Source organism: Anolis carolinensis, chromosome 2, assembly GCF_035594765.1.
Source record: "Anolis carolinensis isolate JA03-04 chromosome 2, rAnoCar3.1.pri, whole genome shotgun sequence".
Taxonomy (NCBI): Eukaryota; Metazoa; Chordata; class Lepidosauria; order Squamata; family Dactyloidae; genus Anolis; species Anolis carolinensis.
The window spans coordinates 13,221,130-13,241,454 of record NC_085842.1 but is presented as its reverse complement, the minus strand read 5'-3'; the positions used below and the strand labels follow the sequence as shown (position 1 = coordinate 13,241,454).

The window sequence follows — 20,325 nt, the reverse complement described above, 5'->3', positions numbered from 1 at the left end:
CCTTTTACTGTACTGCATGCTTTATGTCTGATCCCTCTGAGTGCAGACTCTGTATCAGACATCCTTTCAGGCTTGAACGCAATAAACCTCTGTTCCTGTTGCTTTCAAACCTAGTTTGTATATTGACCTGATCTTCAAGGTAGTGGACTGTGCTGGGCATTGGACTCTCAACCCGCTCCTTTAGTGGGTAGATGAATCTTGGCCTTAGCAGGAGGAAGGCAGGCTCTATATGACTGATTTTATAAACCATCTTGACAAACAGATACTCTGACTCATTCAGAACTTGTAAAACTAACTTTATTGTAGGTGCTATTCAGTGTCATTATAAAATATAGACATAGGAAAATATCAAGATTTATAAAGGAGAATAGGTATCTAATTCAGGAAATAGAAGAAATGGGTTTGACATTAGAAAGTTATTTTGAGGAATTTCAAAGCTGGTAAATTCTCAGGAACTAGAGGAACAACATGAATATTTCCCCTGAATTTCATTCCATCTTCCATGCATTCACATGGTTTCATCTGTGTGAGTCAATAGATGTTTACAACATGAGCCAATCCTGCTGAAGGCCTTCCCACATTCTGTGCACATATATGGTTTCTCCCCTGTGTGAGCCATTAGATGTTTATTATATGATCCAGGATCACTGAAACTCTTTCCACGGTCCATACATTTATATGGCTTTCCCCCCGCGTGGGATCTTTGATGGCAATGCAGCTGCCCACTGCACTTGAAACTCTTTCCACATTCCATGCACATATATGGCTTCTCTCCTGTGTGGATCATTTGGTGGGAACGCAGATGTGCCTTTCGACGGAAGCACTTTCCACACTCCACACATTGATATGGCTTCTCCCCTGATCCAGCATTACTGATGCTTTCTCCACATTCCATGTATTTAAATAGCTTCTCCTCTGTGTGGTTCTTTAGATGTTTATTATATGTTACACTAAGATGGAAGCTCCGTGCCACATACACACATACGGGTTTTCACTTTTATTATGGATTTAGATTTAGATTAGATAGATTTAGATTAGTCGCTCTCCACCAGAGTGCTCCGAGTGACTTACAATTTAAAATATCATTCCACAATATAAAAACATTCAACAGTGACTATTTGGCAAATTTGACCTGATTTACTTAAATGCACAACCAAACAGCCAAGTCTTGGGCGCTTTTCCAAAAGGTCGCAACTCCGACATTGCTCTAACATATGGAGGCAACGAGTTCCACAGAATTGGAGCATAGGCTGAAAAGGCTCTACGCCTTGTAGCTTCCAGGTGTGCCTCCCTAGGGCCCAGTACGTATAGGAGATTTTCCTGGGAGGGTCGAGGTGACCACTGATGGAAAAAAGGAATGAGGTGGTCCCTAAGATATAATGGTCCTTGGCCATTTCAAGCTTTAAATGTCAGGATCAGTATCTTGTAAGAGATCCGATGTTCTATTGGTAGCCAATGCAGTTGTTTCAGAATCGGTGTAATATGGGATCTTATAGATGATCCCGCTAGCAGCCTGGCCGCCCCATTTTGGACCATTCAGATCTTCTGGCTTCTCCCTGATGTGAATCTTTAGATGTTTATTATATGATCCCCTAAGACGGAAGCTCTTTCCACATTCCATGCATTTGTATGGCTTCTCTCCCGTGTGTATTCGTTGATGACAACTCAGAGCATTACTCCAACTGAAACTCTTTCCACATTCCATGCATTTATATGGCTTTTCCCCTGTGTGTGTTTTCTGATGCATACGAAGTTGTGCACCGTCACCAAAGCTCTTTCCACATTCCATACATTTATATGGTTTTTCTCCTGTGTGTCTTTTGAGATGTTTATGGCATGTTGAAATATCACGGAAGCTCTTTCCACATTCCATGCATTGATATGGCTTCTCTCCTGTGTGTATTCTTTGATGGCTACGCAGATGTACATTGCGACGGAAATTCTTTCCACAATCCATGCATTCATATGGCCTCTTCCCAGTATTGATACTTTTCTCCTCTGAGTGAATCGATACATAGTTAATACATGTTTGATTATCACTGAAGCTCTTTCCACATTCCATGTATTTATGGGGTTTCTCCCCTGTGTGAATTTTTACATGATCACAATAGGTTCGACTGTAACTGAAACACTTTCCACATTCCATGCATTTGTATGGCTTCTCCCCTGTGTGGATCCTTTGATGGGAACGCAGATGTGTCCTCTGAATGAAGCTCTTTCCACACTCCATGCACTTGTATGGTTTCTCCCCTGTGTGAATCTTTAGATGGTACCTATATGACTCTTGATCACCGAAACCCTTTCCACATTCTATGCATTTATAGGGCTTCTCTCCTGTGTGTATTCTTTGATGCCTACGCAGATGCGCACTCCAACGGATTTTCTTTCCACATTCCATGCACTGATATGGCTTCTCTCCTGTGTGTATTCTTTGATGGCTACGCAGATGCACACTCTGACGGAAATTCTTTCCACATTCCAGGCATTGATATGGCTTCTCTCCTGTGTGTATTCTTTTATGGTCACGGAGATATGAACTCTGACGGAAATTCTTTCCACAATCCATGCATTTATGTGGCCTCTTCCCGGTATCAATGCGTTTCTCCCCAGAGTGAGTCGCTAGATGGTTAATACATATCCAGTTATCACGGAAGCCCTTTCCGCATTCCATGCATTTGTATGGCTTCTCCCCTGTGTGGGTCCTTTGATGGGAACGAAGTCTCCAACTATGACTGAAGCTCTTTCCACATTCCATGCACTTCCATGGCTTCTCCCCTGTGTGGGTCCTCTGATGGGATTGCAGGTGTGCCCTCCGAATGAAGCTCTTTCCACACACCATGCAATTGTATGGCTTCTCCCCTGTGTGAATCTTTAGATGATTGCTATATGTTTGACAGGCACTAAAGCTCTTTCCACATTCCATGCACTTGTATTGCTTCTCCCCTGTGTGGGTCCTTTGATGGCGATGAAGACTTCCACTCTCCCTGAAGCACTTTCCGCACTCCATGCATTTATGTGGCTTCTCCCCTGTGTGGGTCCTTTGATGGCGACGCAGATTGCTACTATATCCAAAGGACTTTCCACAGTCCATACATTGATATGGTTTGTCTTCTGTGTGAGTTTTTTGATGTGAATGTGGATGATCACATGGAGAAATATTGTTTCCACATTCAGTGAATTTGTCTTCTTTGCTGAGTCTGGCATCTATGTCTAACTGTGAACGGCATTTGCAAATTCTCCCACAGTCAGAACATTCTGTTTGATTTGATTCTGAGGTTGGAGGTTCAGAATGATCAGCCTGTTGGAAGGAAGAAAAGGTCTTCAGATGTTTCACTTGGGTTGCGCTATCCACGTCAGGCTTTGTCACAGCAGGCTCCCCATGGTCCTCATTCTCCTGCTGATTTCTATTTTGAGGGAAAAGAAAATTAAATTAGAAGAAAGCACAGAAATTAAGGATCGAATAAGGAGCTCATCTCAACTCCTTGTTTAGCCCCAAGACTCTCCTTGATCTATTTAACATGTCATCCCTTTTTCTATATGCGGCTGTCAGCCAGGAATATCAATACCATTCCTTCTTCAATTCTAACAGGAACAGATACATTCCCTCTTTCCTCTGGTGATATATCGGGCTTTACCTCTCCATTTGAGTTGTAGCAAGGCTCAATGAGGAGAAGACTGGCCCAGCTGGGAAGAAAGTCTTGCTGGACGGGAATCCTCAGTCAAAAACGAGTCCCTGCTCAAATACAAGTGTCGCTATCCATTTTGTTGGGAATCTGTTTAGCTGATAAGACTCAACATAACCCTCTCTTGGGGCGATTCAACCAAAAATATATCAGAGTGCTAAACGCACACTTCGTAACCAGCAGAGACTTATGTGTGGTGAGCTGGGGTAAGCCTCTGTTGCTTGGCACAGGACTGCAGAGCCAAAAATATAAGTTTAAAAGTATTTATCGAAGTAAAAAAAATACATTCTGGATCGGAAAGTTCTTGGAGCTAACTAGCTTTCTAGATCTCATATTCTAAGGAAGGTAAAAGGTAAAGATATCAACAAGATGTAGCTGCCTGGAGAATGGCAAGATGTGTCCTCACAGGAGGAGACAAAAGGCAGAAGAGAGAGAAAATGGAGGCCGACCATGCGGTCGAATCCGAGGCCCAAAACAAGATGGCAATAGGGAGGAAGTTACCTCATTCCTCAAAGAGGTCACATTGCTACATCAATCAAATGGGGGAGGAGATAGTTGCAAACAGGAAGAGAGGAGTAGAGACAGAAAGGCCCTTCTAGGAAGTCATAGAGAAAGGAATCCTGCATTCAAATCCTGTTTTCTTAGTCTATCTACTCACTGGAGACTGGAGTCCACGATGACACCCAACACATCTCTATTGAGTGTCTTACACAGCAATGAGCTAATGATGTAATCTTTCTAAGAAAGCCCTTCCTGGCATTCCTGCATTCTTGAAACATCAGAGATGAAGCCCTTCAACCTATTGGATTGGCCCCTGTTCCTCGTTCAAGGGCTTCTGGTTTCTGGAAGAGCTGTGCCCATCCTTCTCATGCCATCCTCCGCCTTGAGCCCCGGGGGTCTGGCCTTAGGAAACCACTTTTCCATTGGTGTAATTTTGCTTCATGTATGAATTCTTGGTTGGTTTGGAGAATTGTTCCAAAGATAACATGGATGAGCGCCCTCTCATTCTGAAATATCAGGCACTCCAGGTTGTTTTCTCTGCTCGCCCCAAAAGACAATGGAAGGGAGAGGGACACGGAAGCTCCAGCTCTGGGGGGCCCAATGCTGGAGGGTGAGGAGCAACGGACCGATCTTGTGGGATTCGTTTCAGCTTGTGCAGCCTGATGATGTGGACAAGATTCTTGGGGCGGTGAGGGCGACCACCTGCACCCTGGATCCTTGCCCATCTTGGCTTTTAAAACAGGCCAGTGGTGGGTTAGTTGATTGGTTTGTGCCTATAATTAATGCCTCCTTAGCGCAGGGCAAATTGCCATCCAGCTTAAAGCAAGTTGTGGTTAGGCCTATTTTGAAGAAGGCCTTTTTGGATTCGACCAACCTCTGCAATTACAGACCAATCTCTAACCTTCCATTCTTGGGCAAGGTCTTGGAGCGGGTGGTTGCCTCTCAGCTCCAGGGATTCTTGGAAGATACGGATTTTCTGGACCAATCGCAGTCTGGCTTCAGGCCTGGGCACAGTACCGAGACGGCTTTGGTCGCCTTGGTGGATGACCTCCGCAGGGAACTGGACAGGGGGAGTGTGACCCTGCTGGTTCTCTTGGACATCTCAGCGGCTTTCGATATCTTCGACCATGGTATCCTTCTGGGGCGGCTCTCTGGGATGGGCCTTGGGGGTACTGCACTGCAGTGGCTCCAGTCCTTCCTGGAGGGCCGTTCCCAGTTGGTGAAGCTGGGGGACACCTGCTCGGACCCCTGGCCATTGACCTGTGGGGTCCCGCAAGGTTCTATTCTGTCCCCCATGCTTTTTAACATCTACATGAAACCACTGGGAGAGGTCATCCGGAGTTTTGGAGTGCGGTGCCATCTTTACGTGGATGACACCCAACTCTACTACTCTTTTCCACCAAATTCCAAGGAAGCCCCTCGGATTCTGGACCAGTGCCTGGCCGCTGTGTTGGCCTGGATGAGGGCGAACAAGCTGAGACTTAATCCCGACAAGACAGAGGTCCTCCAGGTCAGTCGTACGTCTGATCGGGGTATTGGGTGGCAACCTGTGCTTGACGGGGTCACACTCCCCGTTAGCTTGGGGGGTCCTCCTGGATTTGGGGCTGACTCTTGAGGCTCAGGTGTCGGCTGTGGCCGGGAAGGCCGTTGCACAACTAAAACTTGTGCGCCAGCTGCGACCATACCTTGAGAAGTCTGATCTGACCATGGTGGTCCATGCCTTAGTTACCTCTAGACTGGATTACTGCAATGCACTCTACGTGGGGCTGCCTTTGAAGACAGCCCGGAAATTACAATTAGTACAACGCTCGGCAGCCAGGCTTCTAACCGGAGCAAACTACAGGGCGCGTTCAACGCCTCTGTTTAAGGAGCTCCATTGGCTGCCATTTATTTTCTGGGCCTAATTCAAGGTGCAGGTTATCACCTACAAAGCCCTAAACGGTTTGGGACCCACCTACCTTGGAGACCGCATCTCCCCCTATGAACCTGCACGCTCTCTTCACTCGTCGGGGGAGGCCCTTCTCTCGCTCCCACCACCCTCGCAGTCACGGTTGGTGGGGACGAGAGAGAGGGCCTTCTCCGTCGTGGCCCCCCGGCTTTGGAACTCGCTCCCTAGGGAGATCAGGCAGGCCCCTACCCTCCTCTCCTTCCGGAAGAGGCTAAAAACCTGGCTCTTCCAAAAGGCCTTCGAGGATTAATCTTTGTAGGTTGATTCATCTGCCCACTCAACAATAGGATGCCTGGCCATTATTACTTTGCACTTTATTGACTATTTTAGCTATGAAACTACCTCTCCCATGTGAGGTTTTCTGCACTTTGGCCCAGATCTGTGTTTTAGCCTCCCGTTTTTAACATTTTATGCAGTATGCTGACTTTTATGACTGTTTTACTGATGTTGATGTCTTATTGATGTGAAATTGTTTTACTGTTTTATCGCTGTTATTGTATTTTTATGTCGGGCATGGCCCCATGTAAGCCGCTCCAAGTCCCTCTGGGGAGATGTGGCAGGGTAAAAATAAAAGTTAGTATTATTATTATTATTATAATGGACATGAGACATTCTTACCCAGAGGACACGTTCTCACAGGTCTCCATTGATCTAGGATCTAGGATGCACAACTCCTTCTCAGAGAAACACAGGACCAAGTCCTCAAATGATGCCAGAGCCTGAAAGTAGAACAGAGATGAAGAACATCACCAAAATGCAATACTGGCCTCGTCATGGGGTGACAGTGGTGGTTGTTAAGAGAAGCTTAAAGGACAAGTGTCACAGCCAGCAGTTTGGTGGGTCTGTCTCTGCTGGTGCTGAGGGCTTGGAAGGGGTTTATATGACTCCTCCTTGGAAGGGGTCACGCTGGCCTTCGCTTCCTGAGGAATGGTTTATAGGCTTTGGGGATTATTGGGGATTACTATCAGGACCTCAAGACTGAACTTCAAAGACTCTGGCAGAAACCAGTGCAGGTGGTCCCGGTGGTGATGGGCACACTGGGTGCTGTGCCAAAAGATCTCAGCTGGCATTTGGAAACAATAGGCATTGACAAAATTACGATCTGCCAACTGCAAAAGGCCACCCTACTGGGATCTGCACGCATCATCCTAAAATACATCACACAGTCCTAGACACTTGGGAAGTGTTCGACTTGTGGTTTTGTGATACGAAATCCAGCATAACTATCTTGTTTGCTGTGTCATAATAATAATAATAATAATAATAATAATAATAAATCACACAGTCCTAGACACTTGGGAAGTGTTCGACTTGTGGTTTTGTGATATGAAATCCAGCATAACTATCTTGTTTGCTGTGTCATAATAAAATAATAATAATACCTTTACCTATATATGTCATTGGGGAGACAAATGGGGATCTATGTTAGTACTGAATGAATGAACTTTATCTGGCATCATCAGGAAACCTGTCATGAGCAGCCAAGGATCTCTGGAAGGATTTGGTGGGCACTGACCTTGAGTTTGGGAGTTGTAGTTCACCTACATCCAGAGAGCACTGTGGACTCCAATCTATGATGGATCCGGACCAAACTTGGCACAGATACTCAATATGCCCAAATTTGAACACTGGTGGAGTTTGGGGAAAATAGTCCTTGACATTTGAGAGTTGTAGTTGCTGGGATTTATAGTTCACCTACCATCAAAGAACCCCTTGAACTGCACTAGCTATAGAATTGGGCCAAAAGATCTCAGCCGGCATTTGGAAACAATAGGCATTGACAAAATTACGATCTGCCAACTGCAAAAGGCCACCCGACTGGGATATGAGCGCATCATCCGAAAATACATCCCACAGTCCTAGACACTTGGGAAGTGTTCGGCTTGTGATTTTGTGATACGAAATCCAGCATATCTATCTTGTTTGCTGTCATATAATAATAATAATAATAATAATAATAATAATAATATTTTAATATCCTGCCTCCATCTCCTCTCTTCATCTAATGGGTTCCTAAAGGGTGATAGAGGAGGAAGGATGGTTTCTCGTGGCATCAACGTGGTGCTTTTCCTCCCTTTCAGCTCCTCTGAGGAGGAGGCAGTGTCATTTCAGCCGAAAGCAAGTGGGTTTCCCTGGATCCAGGCCTCAGCGTTCTCTCCAAGGAGACCTCTGGGTAAGGAGTCCTTTTGGACTTCATCTCCCAGAATCCCTGACCATTGAGCAGGTTGGCTAGGGCTTCTGGGAGTTGGGAGTCACCAACAGATAGCTGGGCTTCAGGTTGAAGAGACCTGCTTTCAAAACACCCATGGAACTGAAGGTGACTTTCCACACCAAGCAATCAATTAAAATGGAAAACCTCTATTTGTAGCCATGGCTAGAAATAGTGTAAGATGATTTTAAATTAGTTTTGTGGAAATAAACACACAAGGAAAAATAACTTTATTTAATTTTAGGAGGGACATTTTTTATTAAATATATTTTTATTGAAGTTTTACCTTATAAGATAGAGTAAATTAACATCGAAAGAGTGAGAACATTTTATTGTATAGAAAGTAGGAAAACTGAGATTTAAAAAAGGATCAAAAAGGGAGAGAGAGAAAAAAACCCAAAAACAAAGCTAAAATGTCCATATTTATATAAAAAAGAAGAAAAATCTGAACAAATGGCGATATACAAATGGAAAAGTACTTGGCAAAGAAACACACCAAAAAGCAAAAGTAAAAAGCATTAGCACTGGCATTAAACACTTCAAATAAAATCGCTAGGTTAGAGGCAGCTGACATTGGTAATGTTCTAACAAAGAACTGCCAAAAACTGTTATAGTTAAACTAAACAATCATTGTTGTTCCAGTACGACAGTTGGAAAATAAAATAATAATAATAATAATAATAATAATAATAATAATAATAATAATAGTAGTAGTAGTAGTAACAGTAGTAATACTAATAGTCAGGACATTAACCCAGTGAGGCAGGCACACAAAAGTGAGAGGAAGTGGCCCAAGGTCACCACAAACTGGACTTCGGACCTTCCAGTAAAAGCCAAAATGCCCCCTTGAAGGAGTGGATAATTCTCGTAGAACAATGGTTCCCAACTTTTTTTGGACAGGACCCACTTGACCAGGGACCACTTGACGAGGGGCCACTTTGACCAGGGACCACTATCCATCATTAGTACCAAAAAGGTTATGAATCAGTTTTTGGTCAACTTTAGATTCGGTTTGGTTATTTGGGGTACATTGGCTAGACCACATCAGCTCTAGTTTCTCATACAGAACATATGTCATCTAGTTGTCACCATCTGCTCACCCACAAAAAATCATATTAATAATCTAGAGCTTGTTTGGAGGTTCTAGCAGCTAAATAAATTCATCTGGTCAAACAAAAATCCAAGAATTAAAAGAGTCCATATGATCGATGACAAAAAAAGAGGTGGTTTGGCCCTTCCAGACTTGCAACTATACCACGAAGCCTGTTGTCTGATGTGGGTCCGAGACTGGACAACACTTCAGAAAATTATTGGTTGTATTCTTTCTTCATTATGTAAAAGTTTTTCTTTTCTTCCCCAACCCCCTCCCTTTTTCCTTTACCTTTTGTAAGTTTTTCCCCTGTTTTTTTATTACTAATAACTATCACTAATAAAAACCTGGGAGAAGTATAAAGATAGAATGTATACAAAACCCCCACTATGGGTATCCCCGCTAGAGGCATCCCATAGAAGAGAAACAGCAGGGACAAACTGGTCAAAATACAAAAATATTTTGATAAAAGAAAAAGACTCATACAAATTAAAAAAGCAGGAAAATATAAACCAAGACTTTAAAAACATAGGATGGTTTCAGTATATGCAAATAAGAGACTATTTCAACACAGACAAAAGAATAGATTTCGAGGACAAGGAAACATTCTGGGATAAAATAATGCAATCCAACACTAAATTAATAACAAAAATCTACCAAAAATTATTAGAATGGGCAACTGAACAGGAATTCATTAAAGATTGTATGATTAAATGGGCGAAAAATATAGGGAAGCCAATAAAAATTGAGGAATGGGAAAGAGCTTGGAATCGTAGACTAAAATTTACGTACTCGGTAGACCTAAAAGAAAGCTGGCTGAAAATTTTTTATAGATGGTATCTGACCCCACAGAAATGATCAAAATACTATAAGTCTACTTCAAATAAATGCTGGAAGTGTGGTGAAAAGGAAGGCACGTATTTCCACTGTAGGTGAACTTGTGCAAAAGCAAAAGAATTCTGGAAAGAAATACATAGGAATATACAGAGAATACTTCAAATTAAGATTAGTTTAGACCCCAAGTTGCTCCTCCTGGGTATGTAGGACAACGTAGAGGGAAAAAAAATAAAGAAATCTTATTTAATTATCTGATAACAGCAGCAAGAATAACATATGCTAAGGGATGGAGGGGAAAAAACAGTCCGGATATAAAAAACTGGTTTATTAAAATTTTGGAAATTATGAGTGCAGACAAATTAACATACTTATTATTGAACACTCAAGGCAAACCCAAAAAACAAACAGATTGGGAATTAGTTACAAACTATTTAAGAACAGAGAACTGTAAAGTGATAATATAAGGATACAATAGCCAAAGATAAAAGACTATACAACTGCCCCGGAATAAACACTAAAGGAGAGAAAAATAATACAACAAACAAATAGAAGAGGAAATACAAGGGTATAGTTTATACCAAATGAATACGATACATAACAACACACATCTGATGGAAGTCAATTTTAATTATATGTGATAACCGTTAGTATTTAAGTGATGTTCTGATTTTTTGTTTCTTGCTGTCTGTTTTCTGTTTCTGTCCTCTTTTTCTTTTTCCTTTTGTTTCCTGATGTAGGGTTTCGATTAATAGGTTTCCCCTAACCTCCTATATATTTTTTCTTTTTTTTCTTACCCCCATGTTATCCCCCTTCACTGTGTGTAATGGTCGATGTGATTTACAACCCTTGGCAAATAACTTTAATAAAAATTTATTAAAAAAATAATAATAATAATCTAGAGCTGAGGTGGTCTATCCAGTGCAATGGTCAGCTCTGCGGAAGGGTGCAGTAATAAAATAAATAAAATAATATAAATAAATAAAGAGGAAGGAGGTTCGCAGACCAGAATGTTATTATCATGGCCTCCTGCTGTGCTGTGGCCCAGAGTTTGAGAACCACTGTCATCGAATCTGTGGCTCCTCCATCAGAACTTTGTGGTAAAATAGGATGGGAAGTCACACAATTTAATGAGCTTAGGTTGTCTTTGCTGTTTCAGGTAACAGCAGTCTGGTCAGGAGCCTATTATTATTATTATTATTATTATTATTATTATTATTATTATTATTATTATTATTATTTTATTATGACACAGCAAACAAGATAGATATGCTGGATTTCGTTTCACAAAACCACAAGTCGAACACTTCCCAAGTGTCTAGGACTGTGTGATGTATTTTCGGATGATGCGCGCAGATCCCAGTAGGGTGGCCTTTTGCAGTTGGCAGATCGTAATTTTGTCAATGTCTATTGTTTCCAAATGCCAGCTGAGATCTTTTGGCACGGCACCCAGTGTGCCCATCACCACCGGGACCACCTGCACTGGTTTCTGCCAGAGTCTTTGAAGTTCAATCTTGAGGTCCTGATAGCGGCTGAGTTTTTCCTGTTGTTTTTCGTCAATGCGACTGTCACCTGGGATGGCGACATCAATGATCCAAACCTTTTTCTTTTCCACAACTGTGATGTCTGGTGTGTTGTGTTCCAGAACTTTGTCAATCTGGATTCGGAAGTCCCACAGTATCTTTGCGTGCTCATTCTCCAATACTTTTGCAGGTTTGTGATCCCACCAGTTCTTTGCTGCTGGGATCACAAACCTGCAAAAGTATTGGAAAATTGTTGTCATTATTATGAGTCTCATTTTGAGAGAGGAAATAGACTGGAGAGGCCTGCCATAAGAGATCGGTCTTCAATGTGTTGTCGAAGGCTTTCAGTGATGGCCGGAATCACTGGGTTGCTGTGAGTTTTCCAGGCTGCCTGGCCATGTTCCAGAGAAGCATCCTCTCCTGACGTTTCGCCAGCATCCTCAGAGATTGTGAGGTCTGTTGGAAACTAGGAAAAGTGGGGTATATATCCCTGTGGAATAATCTCCAGGGTGGGAGAAAGAACTCGTTGTCTGTTGGAGGCAGGTGTGAATGTTTCAACTGGCCAGCTTGATTAGCATTGAATAGCCTTAAGCCTGGTTGCTCCCTGCCTGGGGGAATCCTTTGTTGGCAGGTGTTAGCTGGCCCTGATAGTTTTCTGTCTGGAATTCCCCTGTTTTCCGAGTGTTGTTCTTTATTTACTGTCCTGATTTTAGATTTTTTTAGTCAAATTTTGTTCATTTCCGGGGCCGGGCTGTCGCGCAGGCTGGTGAGCAGCCAGCTGCAGCCAGCTGCAACAAATCACTCTGACCAAGAGGTCATGAGTTCAAGGCCAGCTCGGAGCCTGCGTTTGTCTCTATTTTAAGGCATTGAATGTTTATCTTATATGTGTAATGTGACCCGCCCCGAGTCCCCTTCAGGGTGAGAAAGGCGGAATATAAATACTGTAAATAAATAAATAAATACATTTCCATAGTTTCTTCCTTTCTGTTGAAATTGTCCATGTACTATAAAAAATAGCCCCTGCTCATTGCTGACCTAACAACCCGAAAGATAGTTGCATCTATCAAGTAGGAAATGAGGTACCACTTATAAAAAAGTGGGGAGGCAAATTTAACTAATGAGTAAGTGCCGTCAGAGTGGATGATGAAGCAGCTGCTCCCCCCTGTGGCCAGAATCGAACATCCCCTCAGGAGAAGGTTAAATTGCCTCTGCGTCTGTCTGCCTTGGTCTCGGTTCTATGTGTGTATGGGCGTTGAATGTTTGCCCTATATGTATATGATGTGATCCGCCCCGAGTCCTGTAAATAAATAAATAAATAAAATACTTCTTGCGGATTTCAACGGCTTCTCTGTGTCGTCTGACGTGGTGGTCGTGAGAGTGGTCCAGCATTTCTGTGTTCTTGAATAATACCGTATACTGTGTCCAAATTGGTTCATCAAGGGCTCTTCTCTGGCTGGGTTAGTCTGCACTCTATTCTATTCTGTTTTTCCCGTCTATTCACCCTCCTCCCCTAGAATCATAGAATAGTAGAGTTGGAAGAGATGTCATGGGCCATCCAGTCCAACCCCATTCTGCCAAGAAGCAGGAAATCGCATTCAAAGCACCCCAGACAGATGGCCATCCAGCCTCTGCTTCAAAGCCTCCAAAGAAGGAGCCTCCACCACAGTCCGGGGCAGAGAGTTCCACTGCTGAACAGCTCTCACAGTGAGGAAGTTCTTCCTGATGTTCAGGTGGAATCGCCTTTCATTGCATGGTTCCATTGCATCCTAGTCTCCAGGGCAGCAGAAAACAAGCTCCCTCCCTCCTCCCTAGGACTTCCCTTCACGGCTATCATGAATAATAGAATCCTAGAGTTGGAAGAGACCTGTTGGGCCATCCAGTCCAACCCTATTCTCATTCAAAGCACCCCCAACAGAAATACAATTCCCAAAATCGTGTTCCTTCTGCCTCCAGAGCGCCCTGAACCCCACTGGTGATGGATTTGCACCATGGGTGGCACACAGAACCCTCCCAGTATGTTCTGTGGGTCACGGGGTTTTATGTGCCACTCATGGTGCAAATCCATCACCAGTGGGGTTCATGGCGCTCTCTTGAGGCAGAATGGACACGATTTTGGGAATTTTGGGAAGTGGACCAAACTGGCCTTCCATGCCTTGATTCCTGGCATCCCACCATAGCTCCCCCCCCCTTTCCCCAGGAAACCCCAGGAAGAGAGAGAAGGGGGGGAGACCCCTGACTCTTTTGGTGGGGGGGGTCAAATGGGGTTCATGACCCCTCCTATTTGCCCCCCTCTTTACTCTGCACCCCTTTTGCAGGCTCCTGAATGAATGGGAGGGAGAACATCCTGAGGAAGATGGGGCTTCCAAGGGGGAGGACTGGTCTCTCTGTGGGGTGGGGGGCATGAGGGCTTGCTGCAAGGAGACCCCCACCCAAACCCACCCAAGGCTTCCTTGCTTCTTCCCAAGGCAGGGAATAGTAGGAGAGAGGAGGCAGAGCCCAAGGAAGCCTCTTTTGGGGGCCACATGGGAATCCCATCACATCCCCCCTTCCCAGCCCCACTCTTACCTTCCTCTCCTGCTTCCTTCCTTCCTTCCTTCTCCTCCCAAGGAAGACAATGCCCCAAGGTCCACGTGGTGCCCCACCCCTCCCTTCTTACTTACTTGCTCCTCCCTTTCCTTTCTTCCCTCCCTTCTTTCCTTGACTGCACTCTCCATCCATCAAAGGAAGGCAAGGTTGGAAACATCAGCCACCCAAGCCTTTCACTATTTATTGGTTAATGTATATATTTGCTAACCTGTATTCTAGATATATATAGTCTTTAGATATAGTTGAACTCACTCAAGTCCATAAGTCATGCTTCTCTGCTGAAGTCCAAACAGTAACATGCATCCACCTCCACTGAGCTCTGATGCAAACAGGCATCCACCTCCACTGGGGTATAAGCAGATATTGAATATAAGACGGAGTCCTGAGTCTGAACATGCTCAGTACAATCACGCCTATAACCTCTCATACACCAGAGTGGTACAGGCAAATGGGCGTGTGTATGTGTATGTGTGTGTGTGTGTGTATGTATGTATGTGTATGTATGTGTGTGTGTGTGTGTGTATATATATATATATATATATATATATATATATATATATATATATATACACACACACACACACATACACACACACACATACACATATATAGACACACACCTCTGAACATACTCGGTACAATCGTGTATCTATAACCTCTCCCACACCAGACAGGTATACATATACATATATACATACATACACACACACACACACACACATATATGCACCAGTTTGCCTGTACCTCTTTGGTGTGGGAGAGGTAATAGACACATGATTGTACTGAGCATGTTCAGAGGTGTATATATATATATATATATATATATATATATATATATATTAATGTGTCTATTTGATAACCTGTATTCTATTATATACCGTACCTATTTATCTACTCATGTTACTGTTTTTGATCTGCCAGGTGGGCAGAAGCTGGGCTGACAGCGGGAGCTCACCCCAACCCAGGCTGGAAACTGCCAACCTATGGTTTTCCAATGAACATCTCCTTGGGTCTCACCCAATTCAAACCAGTTTCTGCCATGTGAACAAAGTTTCTGGAGTAGGGCAACTACTTCCAAAGTAAGGACCGCACAATCAAACCAAAAATGACACTTCCAAACCAGGAACATCGAGTCCACTTTGGGCCCATACATAGATCTTTTGGCTTCCCTTGATCTAGAGACTAGACTCCTTTGGATGCAGCCCAAAATCCTGTTAGTGTTTTTGTTGAGATAGAGTGAAATGTTCAATCTATTGTTTGCAGTTGGATTGTGTGTTTCGTTCCAGCAAGCATTCCAGCAGCCCAAGGTTAATTCTGGCCAGCCCTGATTGATTGCTGGAAAGGCAAATGGCAAGGACTTCCGTTTGAGCTACATGACAGGAAGATGAATCACAGACTGTGGAAAGCAGAGGTGCTTTGCGCACAGTGAATGGACTTTGAAAGAGATGGACGTTTGTCTGTGTGGATGCAACATGTGTCCGGAAAGTTTTTGATAGTAAGCAATGTAAATATTGTAAATAAAGCCTGGGATGTATAGTTCACCTGTAATCAAAGAGCACTCCAAACCCCACCGATGATGGACCGGGACCAAACTTGGCACACAGAAGCCCCATGACCAACTGAACATAATAATAATAATAATAATAATAATAATAATAATAATAATAATAATAATAATAGATTTGTATACCACTCTATCTCCCCAAAGGGACTCAGGGCAGTTTGTGGGAATTGGCCTTGAATTTGGGAGTTGTAGTTCACCTTCATCCAAAGAGCACTGAACCCAGCCAACGATAGATCTGCACCACACTTGGCACACAGACTCAACATAGCTGACTGAATACTGGCACTTGGTACTGGGATTTATAGTTCAGCTGCAGTCAAAGAGCACCGATTCCCACCAGTGGAACTGGATATAACTTAGCACACAGAACCCCCATGACTAGCTGAACATACTTGGGGGGGGGGGGTGTTGAGGGAACTGACTTTCGTTTCTGGAAGTTGTAGTTCACCTACATCCGGAGACATCGTGACCCCCACCAACAATGGACCAGGACCAAACTTAGCACACAGAACCCCCATGATCAACTGAACATACTGAAAAGGTTTGAGGGGAACTTACCTTCATTGCTGGGAGTCGTAGTTCACCTATATCCGGAGACACCACGACCCTCACCAACAATGGACCAGGACCAAGCTCAGCACACGGAACCCCCCCATGATCAACTGAACATACTGGAGAGATTTGAGGGGAACTGACCTTCATTCTGGGAGTCGTAGTTCACCTACATCCGGAGACTCCGTGACCCCCACCGGAAATAGACCAGGACCAAACTTGGCACACAGAACCCCGATGACCTACTGAACCTACCAGAGGGGATTGAGGAAAATAACCTTCATTTCTGGGAGTCGTAGTTCACCTATATCCGGAGACACCACGACCCTCACCAACAATGGACCAGGACCAAGCTCAGCACACGGAACCCCCCCATGATCAACTGAACATACTGGAGAGATTTGAGGGGAACTGACCTTCATTCTGGGAGTCGTAGTTCACCTACATCCGGAGACTCCGTGACCCCCACCGGAAATAGACCAGGACCAAACTTGGCACACAGAACCCCGATGACCTACTGAACCTACCAGAGGGGATTGAGGAAAATAACCTTCATTTCTGGGAGTCGTAGTTCACCTATATCCGGAGACACCACGACCCTCACCAACAATGGACCAGGACCAAGCTCAGCACACAGAATCCCCATGATCAACTGAACATACTGGAGAGATTTGAGGGGAACTTACCTTCATTTCTGGGAGTTTTACTTCACCTACATCCAGGGACTCCATGACCCCCACCGGAAATAGACCAGGACCAAACTTGGCACACAGAACCCCGATGACCTACTGAACCTACCAGAGGGGATTGAGGAAAATAACCTTCATTTCTGGGAGTTGTAGTTCACCTACATCCGGAGACTCCGTGACCCCCACCGGCAATAGACTGGGACCACACTTGACAAACAAGAGAATCGGCCGTCTATAGATACGTTACCCAGGGGATGTTTGGATGTGTTACCATGCTGTGAGAGGCTTCTCTCATGTCCTTGTATGGGAAGCTGGAGCTGACAGATGGGTGCTCATCCCATCTCGCGGATTCGAACTTACAACCTTCAGGTCCTCAGGTCAGCAGTTCAGCCAGCACAAGGGTTTAACCCATTACACCACCACGGCTCTTGGGAGACACAGTGTCCCCCACTGACAATAGATGAGGACCAAACTTGGCACACAGACTCCCCACAAACAACTGAACCTACTGCAGGGAATTCAAGGGGACTGACCCACCATGGTGGGAGCTGTAGTTCACCCTGCAGCCGGAGAGCATACTGAACCCCAACCAATGATGCATCTAGAGAGCAAACCTGCCCAACATGACAAACTTTAACCACCAATGGAGTTACAGGGGGTTAACCTGGCATGATGCGAGTGGTAGTTCACCCACCTTATGCATTCTATACAATTAAAAATGGACTTTTTCAAATAACCCGGGTAACATTCAGGTACCCAAGCTAGATTATTGTATAAATATAGCAAGACGTACTGCAGGGTGATGTCCCTCCCGCATAGTTTTTGTAGTTTAATAAACTTTCTTCATGTTTTTACAATAGAATCAATTAGGAAATGACATTGATAACCCAGGAACAAGAATCGTGTCACATAGGGCCAGCATTTGCTATTTACAAATACAGTAGTCTCACTTATCCAACATAAATGGGTCGGCAAAACGTTGGGATACACGAAAATGTTGGATAAGGAGGGATTAAGGAAAAGCCTATTAAACGTCAAATTACGTTATGGTTTTACAAATTAAGCACCAAAACATGTTTGAAATCCAAAACACCTGGAAGACCAGAATTGGGAACACACGGATATACTATAGATCAGGGGTCCCCAAACTTTTTAAGCAGAGGGCCGGTTCACGGTCCCTGAGTGTTGGGGGGCCGGATTATAGTTTAAAAACAAATATGAACAAATTCCTATGCACACTGCATATGTCTTATTTGTAGTGCAAAAAAAAACAAAAACCAAAAAAGCCAACGAAATGTTATGGTTTGCAAAGGCACTGTGCTATATTTGTGTGTTAACTGGAACAGCCAATTGGCTGAACCTGCAAATACCTGTAATTTGATTTGAAACTGTTTCTGTTCTGCTGCTGGAGAACCGGTTTGAACAAGTTTTTGTTCAGTGTGAGTCTGTGTGGTGACTGAGTGCTGCCTGGCAAAGATGGCTCTGCACTCAGAGAGTCCTTGCTATTTCTGAGGCCTTGTTTGCTACTGGGAAAAGAGGATGAAGAACCAGGACTGTATTCTTCACTGAAGCAGATTTATGGATTGAAAAAGGACTGTTTGTGACTGCTGGGTTTCTGTAAGCAATCAGAGGGACTGTTGTGAATACCATTGTTCTTTGGATCTCTTGGAATTAGTAAAGTTCTTGTATTATTTGTTCTGCAAATCTGAGTGGTGCATCATTGTTTTGCAGGGTGACTCTGGGCTCATGGGCACACGTAAGAGTTTCTGTTTACCATCTACAATCCGCAACACAAAAGAGCAATTTAATATTTAAAAATAAGAACACTTTTAACCCACATAATCCTACCAGGATTTCAATGGGAAGTGTGGGCCTGCTTCTTGCTGATGTCAAGTTAATTAGGATTGTTGTTGTTGTTGTTGTTAATGTTGTTCAAGTCATTTCAGACTTAGGGCGGGGGCCGGATAAATGACCTTGGAGGGCCGCATGTGGCCCCCGGGCCTTAGTTTGGGGACCCCTGCTATAGATTAACCGTCTCTAGAATCCCATTTTGAGCCTAGAGGAATGGCAACAATGGAAAACCAAAGTTTGCGGAACGTTTGATATTAGTCAATTGTTTCCAGAATCTCACCTGGAGCTGGGCGGCTGTGTTGGGAGGGCTTGTCTTGTGCCTTTCAGCCTAGCAGAATGGGACTGGACTGGATGGCCTCTTAAGGGAGGGGGTCTCTTGTGTTTCTAGGATTCTATGCCTTTAATTATCCTTGCTTGGGTTAGAAGAGGAGGAGGAGAAGGCCATAAGTGCAAGTTGCTGCAAGGCCGTCCTCCTCCGTCCCTTGCATATAATGGCTCCCCCCCCTTCCCTTGGGAGATGTTCTTTCCTCCTTCTCCCAGTTTTCCGCATGGGAAAGAGAGTCACCCACTCTCGCTATGGATTGAATGAAGAAGCACATAACCAAAGGGTGCAATGTTTCCAATCAGCCACAGAATGTCGGATAAGCGAGACTCTACTGTACTATTCATTACAGTCTTTTTTGAAAAGAAATATCTAAGTTGGTTTTAGCTACAGAGAACTTTTATATTTTCATAGTCACAAGGAAACTTTTGTTCAATTGTAAGGTGTGCAGTCGCTTCAGGACCACAAAAAACAGATGCATACGGAGCAGCTGTGATTCCATTTTTAGAGGGGGGGGGGGTAAAAGTGCATCTTAGAATCGAAATGCACCATTTCTAGTTTTGTAACTTTGTGGAATATTGTGTGCGGGACAAGGACACATCTCCGTTTTATTTATTTTGTGTCAAAAGCATTGCATAATAAATAAGTTTAAAAGTGTCACGTTCTGGGAAAACAAATGCAGAATCTGAATGAGGCCTAGGATTCAAACAATTCAGCTTCAATGGCTCTCTTAGCTATTCTTCCCTGACATCCACCCACAGCTACTCTGCTTGAAAGTAAATAAATAATCAGAGTTTGGAGTTTGTGTGTGAGCCAGGCAGGTAGACAGGAGAGGAAATGTCACTTAGGTCTAATACAATGTCAATAAAGATAATGCAAAGAATACAATATAATAATTATTATAATACACTATTATAATTGTATATATATTGCATGTAATATATATTATTAATATTATAATAATAATATAGTA

The 20,325-nt window shown here is 43.7% G+C and overlaps 1 protein-coding gene across 1 annotated transcript; it reads right to left on the bottom strand.

Annotated features, from left to right (window-relative positions):
- Positions 1-279: 279 nt before the first annotated feature.
- LOC103281188 (zinc finger protein 883) lies at positions 280-17,221 on the bottom strand. The gene is made up of 3 exons (XM_062969268.1): positions 17,177-17,221; positions 6,751-6,851; positions 280-3,404 (listed from the first exon to the last, which is right to left on the bottom strand). The coding sequence occupies exons 1-3, from the start codon at positions 17,219-17,221 to the stop codon at positions 1,403-1,405; spliced, it is 2,148 nt and encodes a 715-aa protein (XP_062825338.1). The 3' UTR covers positions 280-1,402.
- Positions 17,222-20,325: the final 3,104 nt, after the last annotated feature.

What these genes read in the sequence shown, in the direction of transcription:
- LOC103281188 (XM_062969268.1), bottom strand. Translation starts at nt 17,221, where the DNA reads ATGGAGTCCCTGGATGTAGGTGAAGTAAAACTCCCAGAAATGAAG. An exon ending in TAAAACTCCCAGAAATGAAG is followed by an intron (nt 6,852 to 17,176) that starts GTAAGTTCCCCT and finishes TTCTACTTTCAG; the next exon opens with GCTCTGGCATCATTTGAGGA. An exon ending in TGTGAGAACGTGTCCTCTGG is followed by an intron (nt 3,405 to 6,750) that starts GTAAGAATGTCT and finishes CCCTCAAAATAG; the next exon opens with AAATCAGCAGGAGAATGAGG.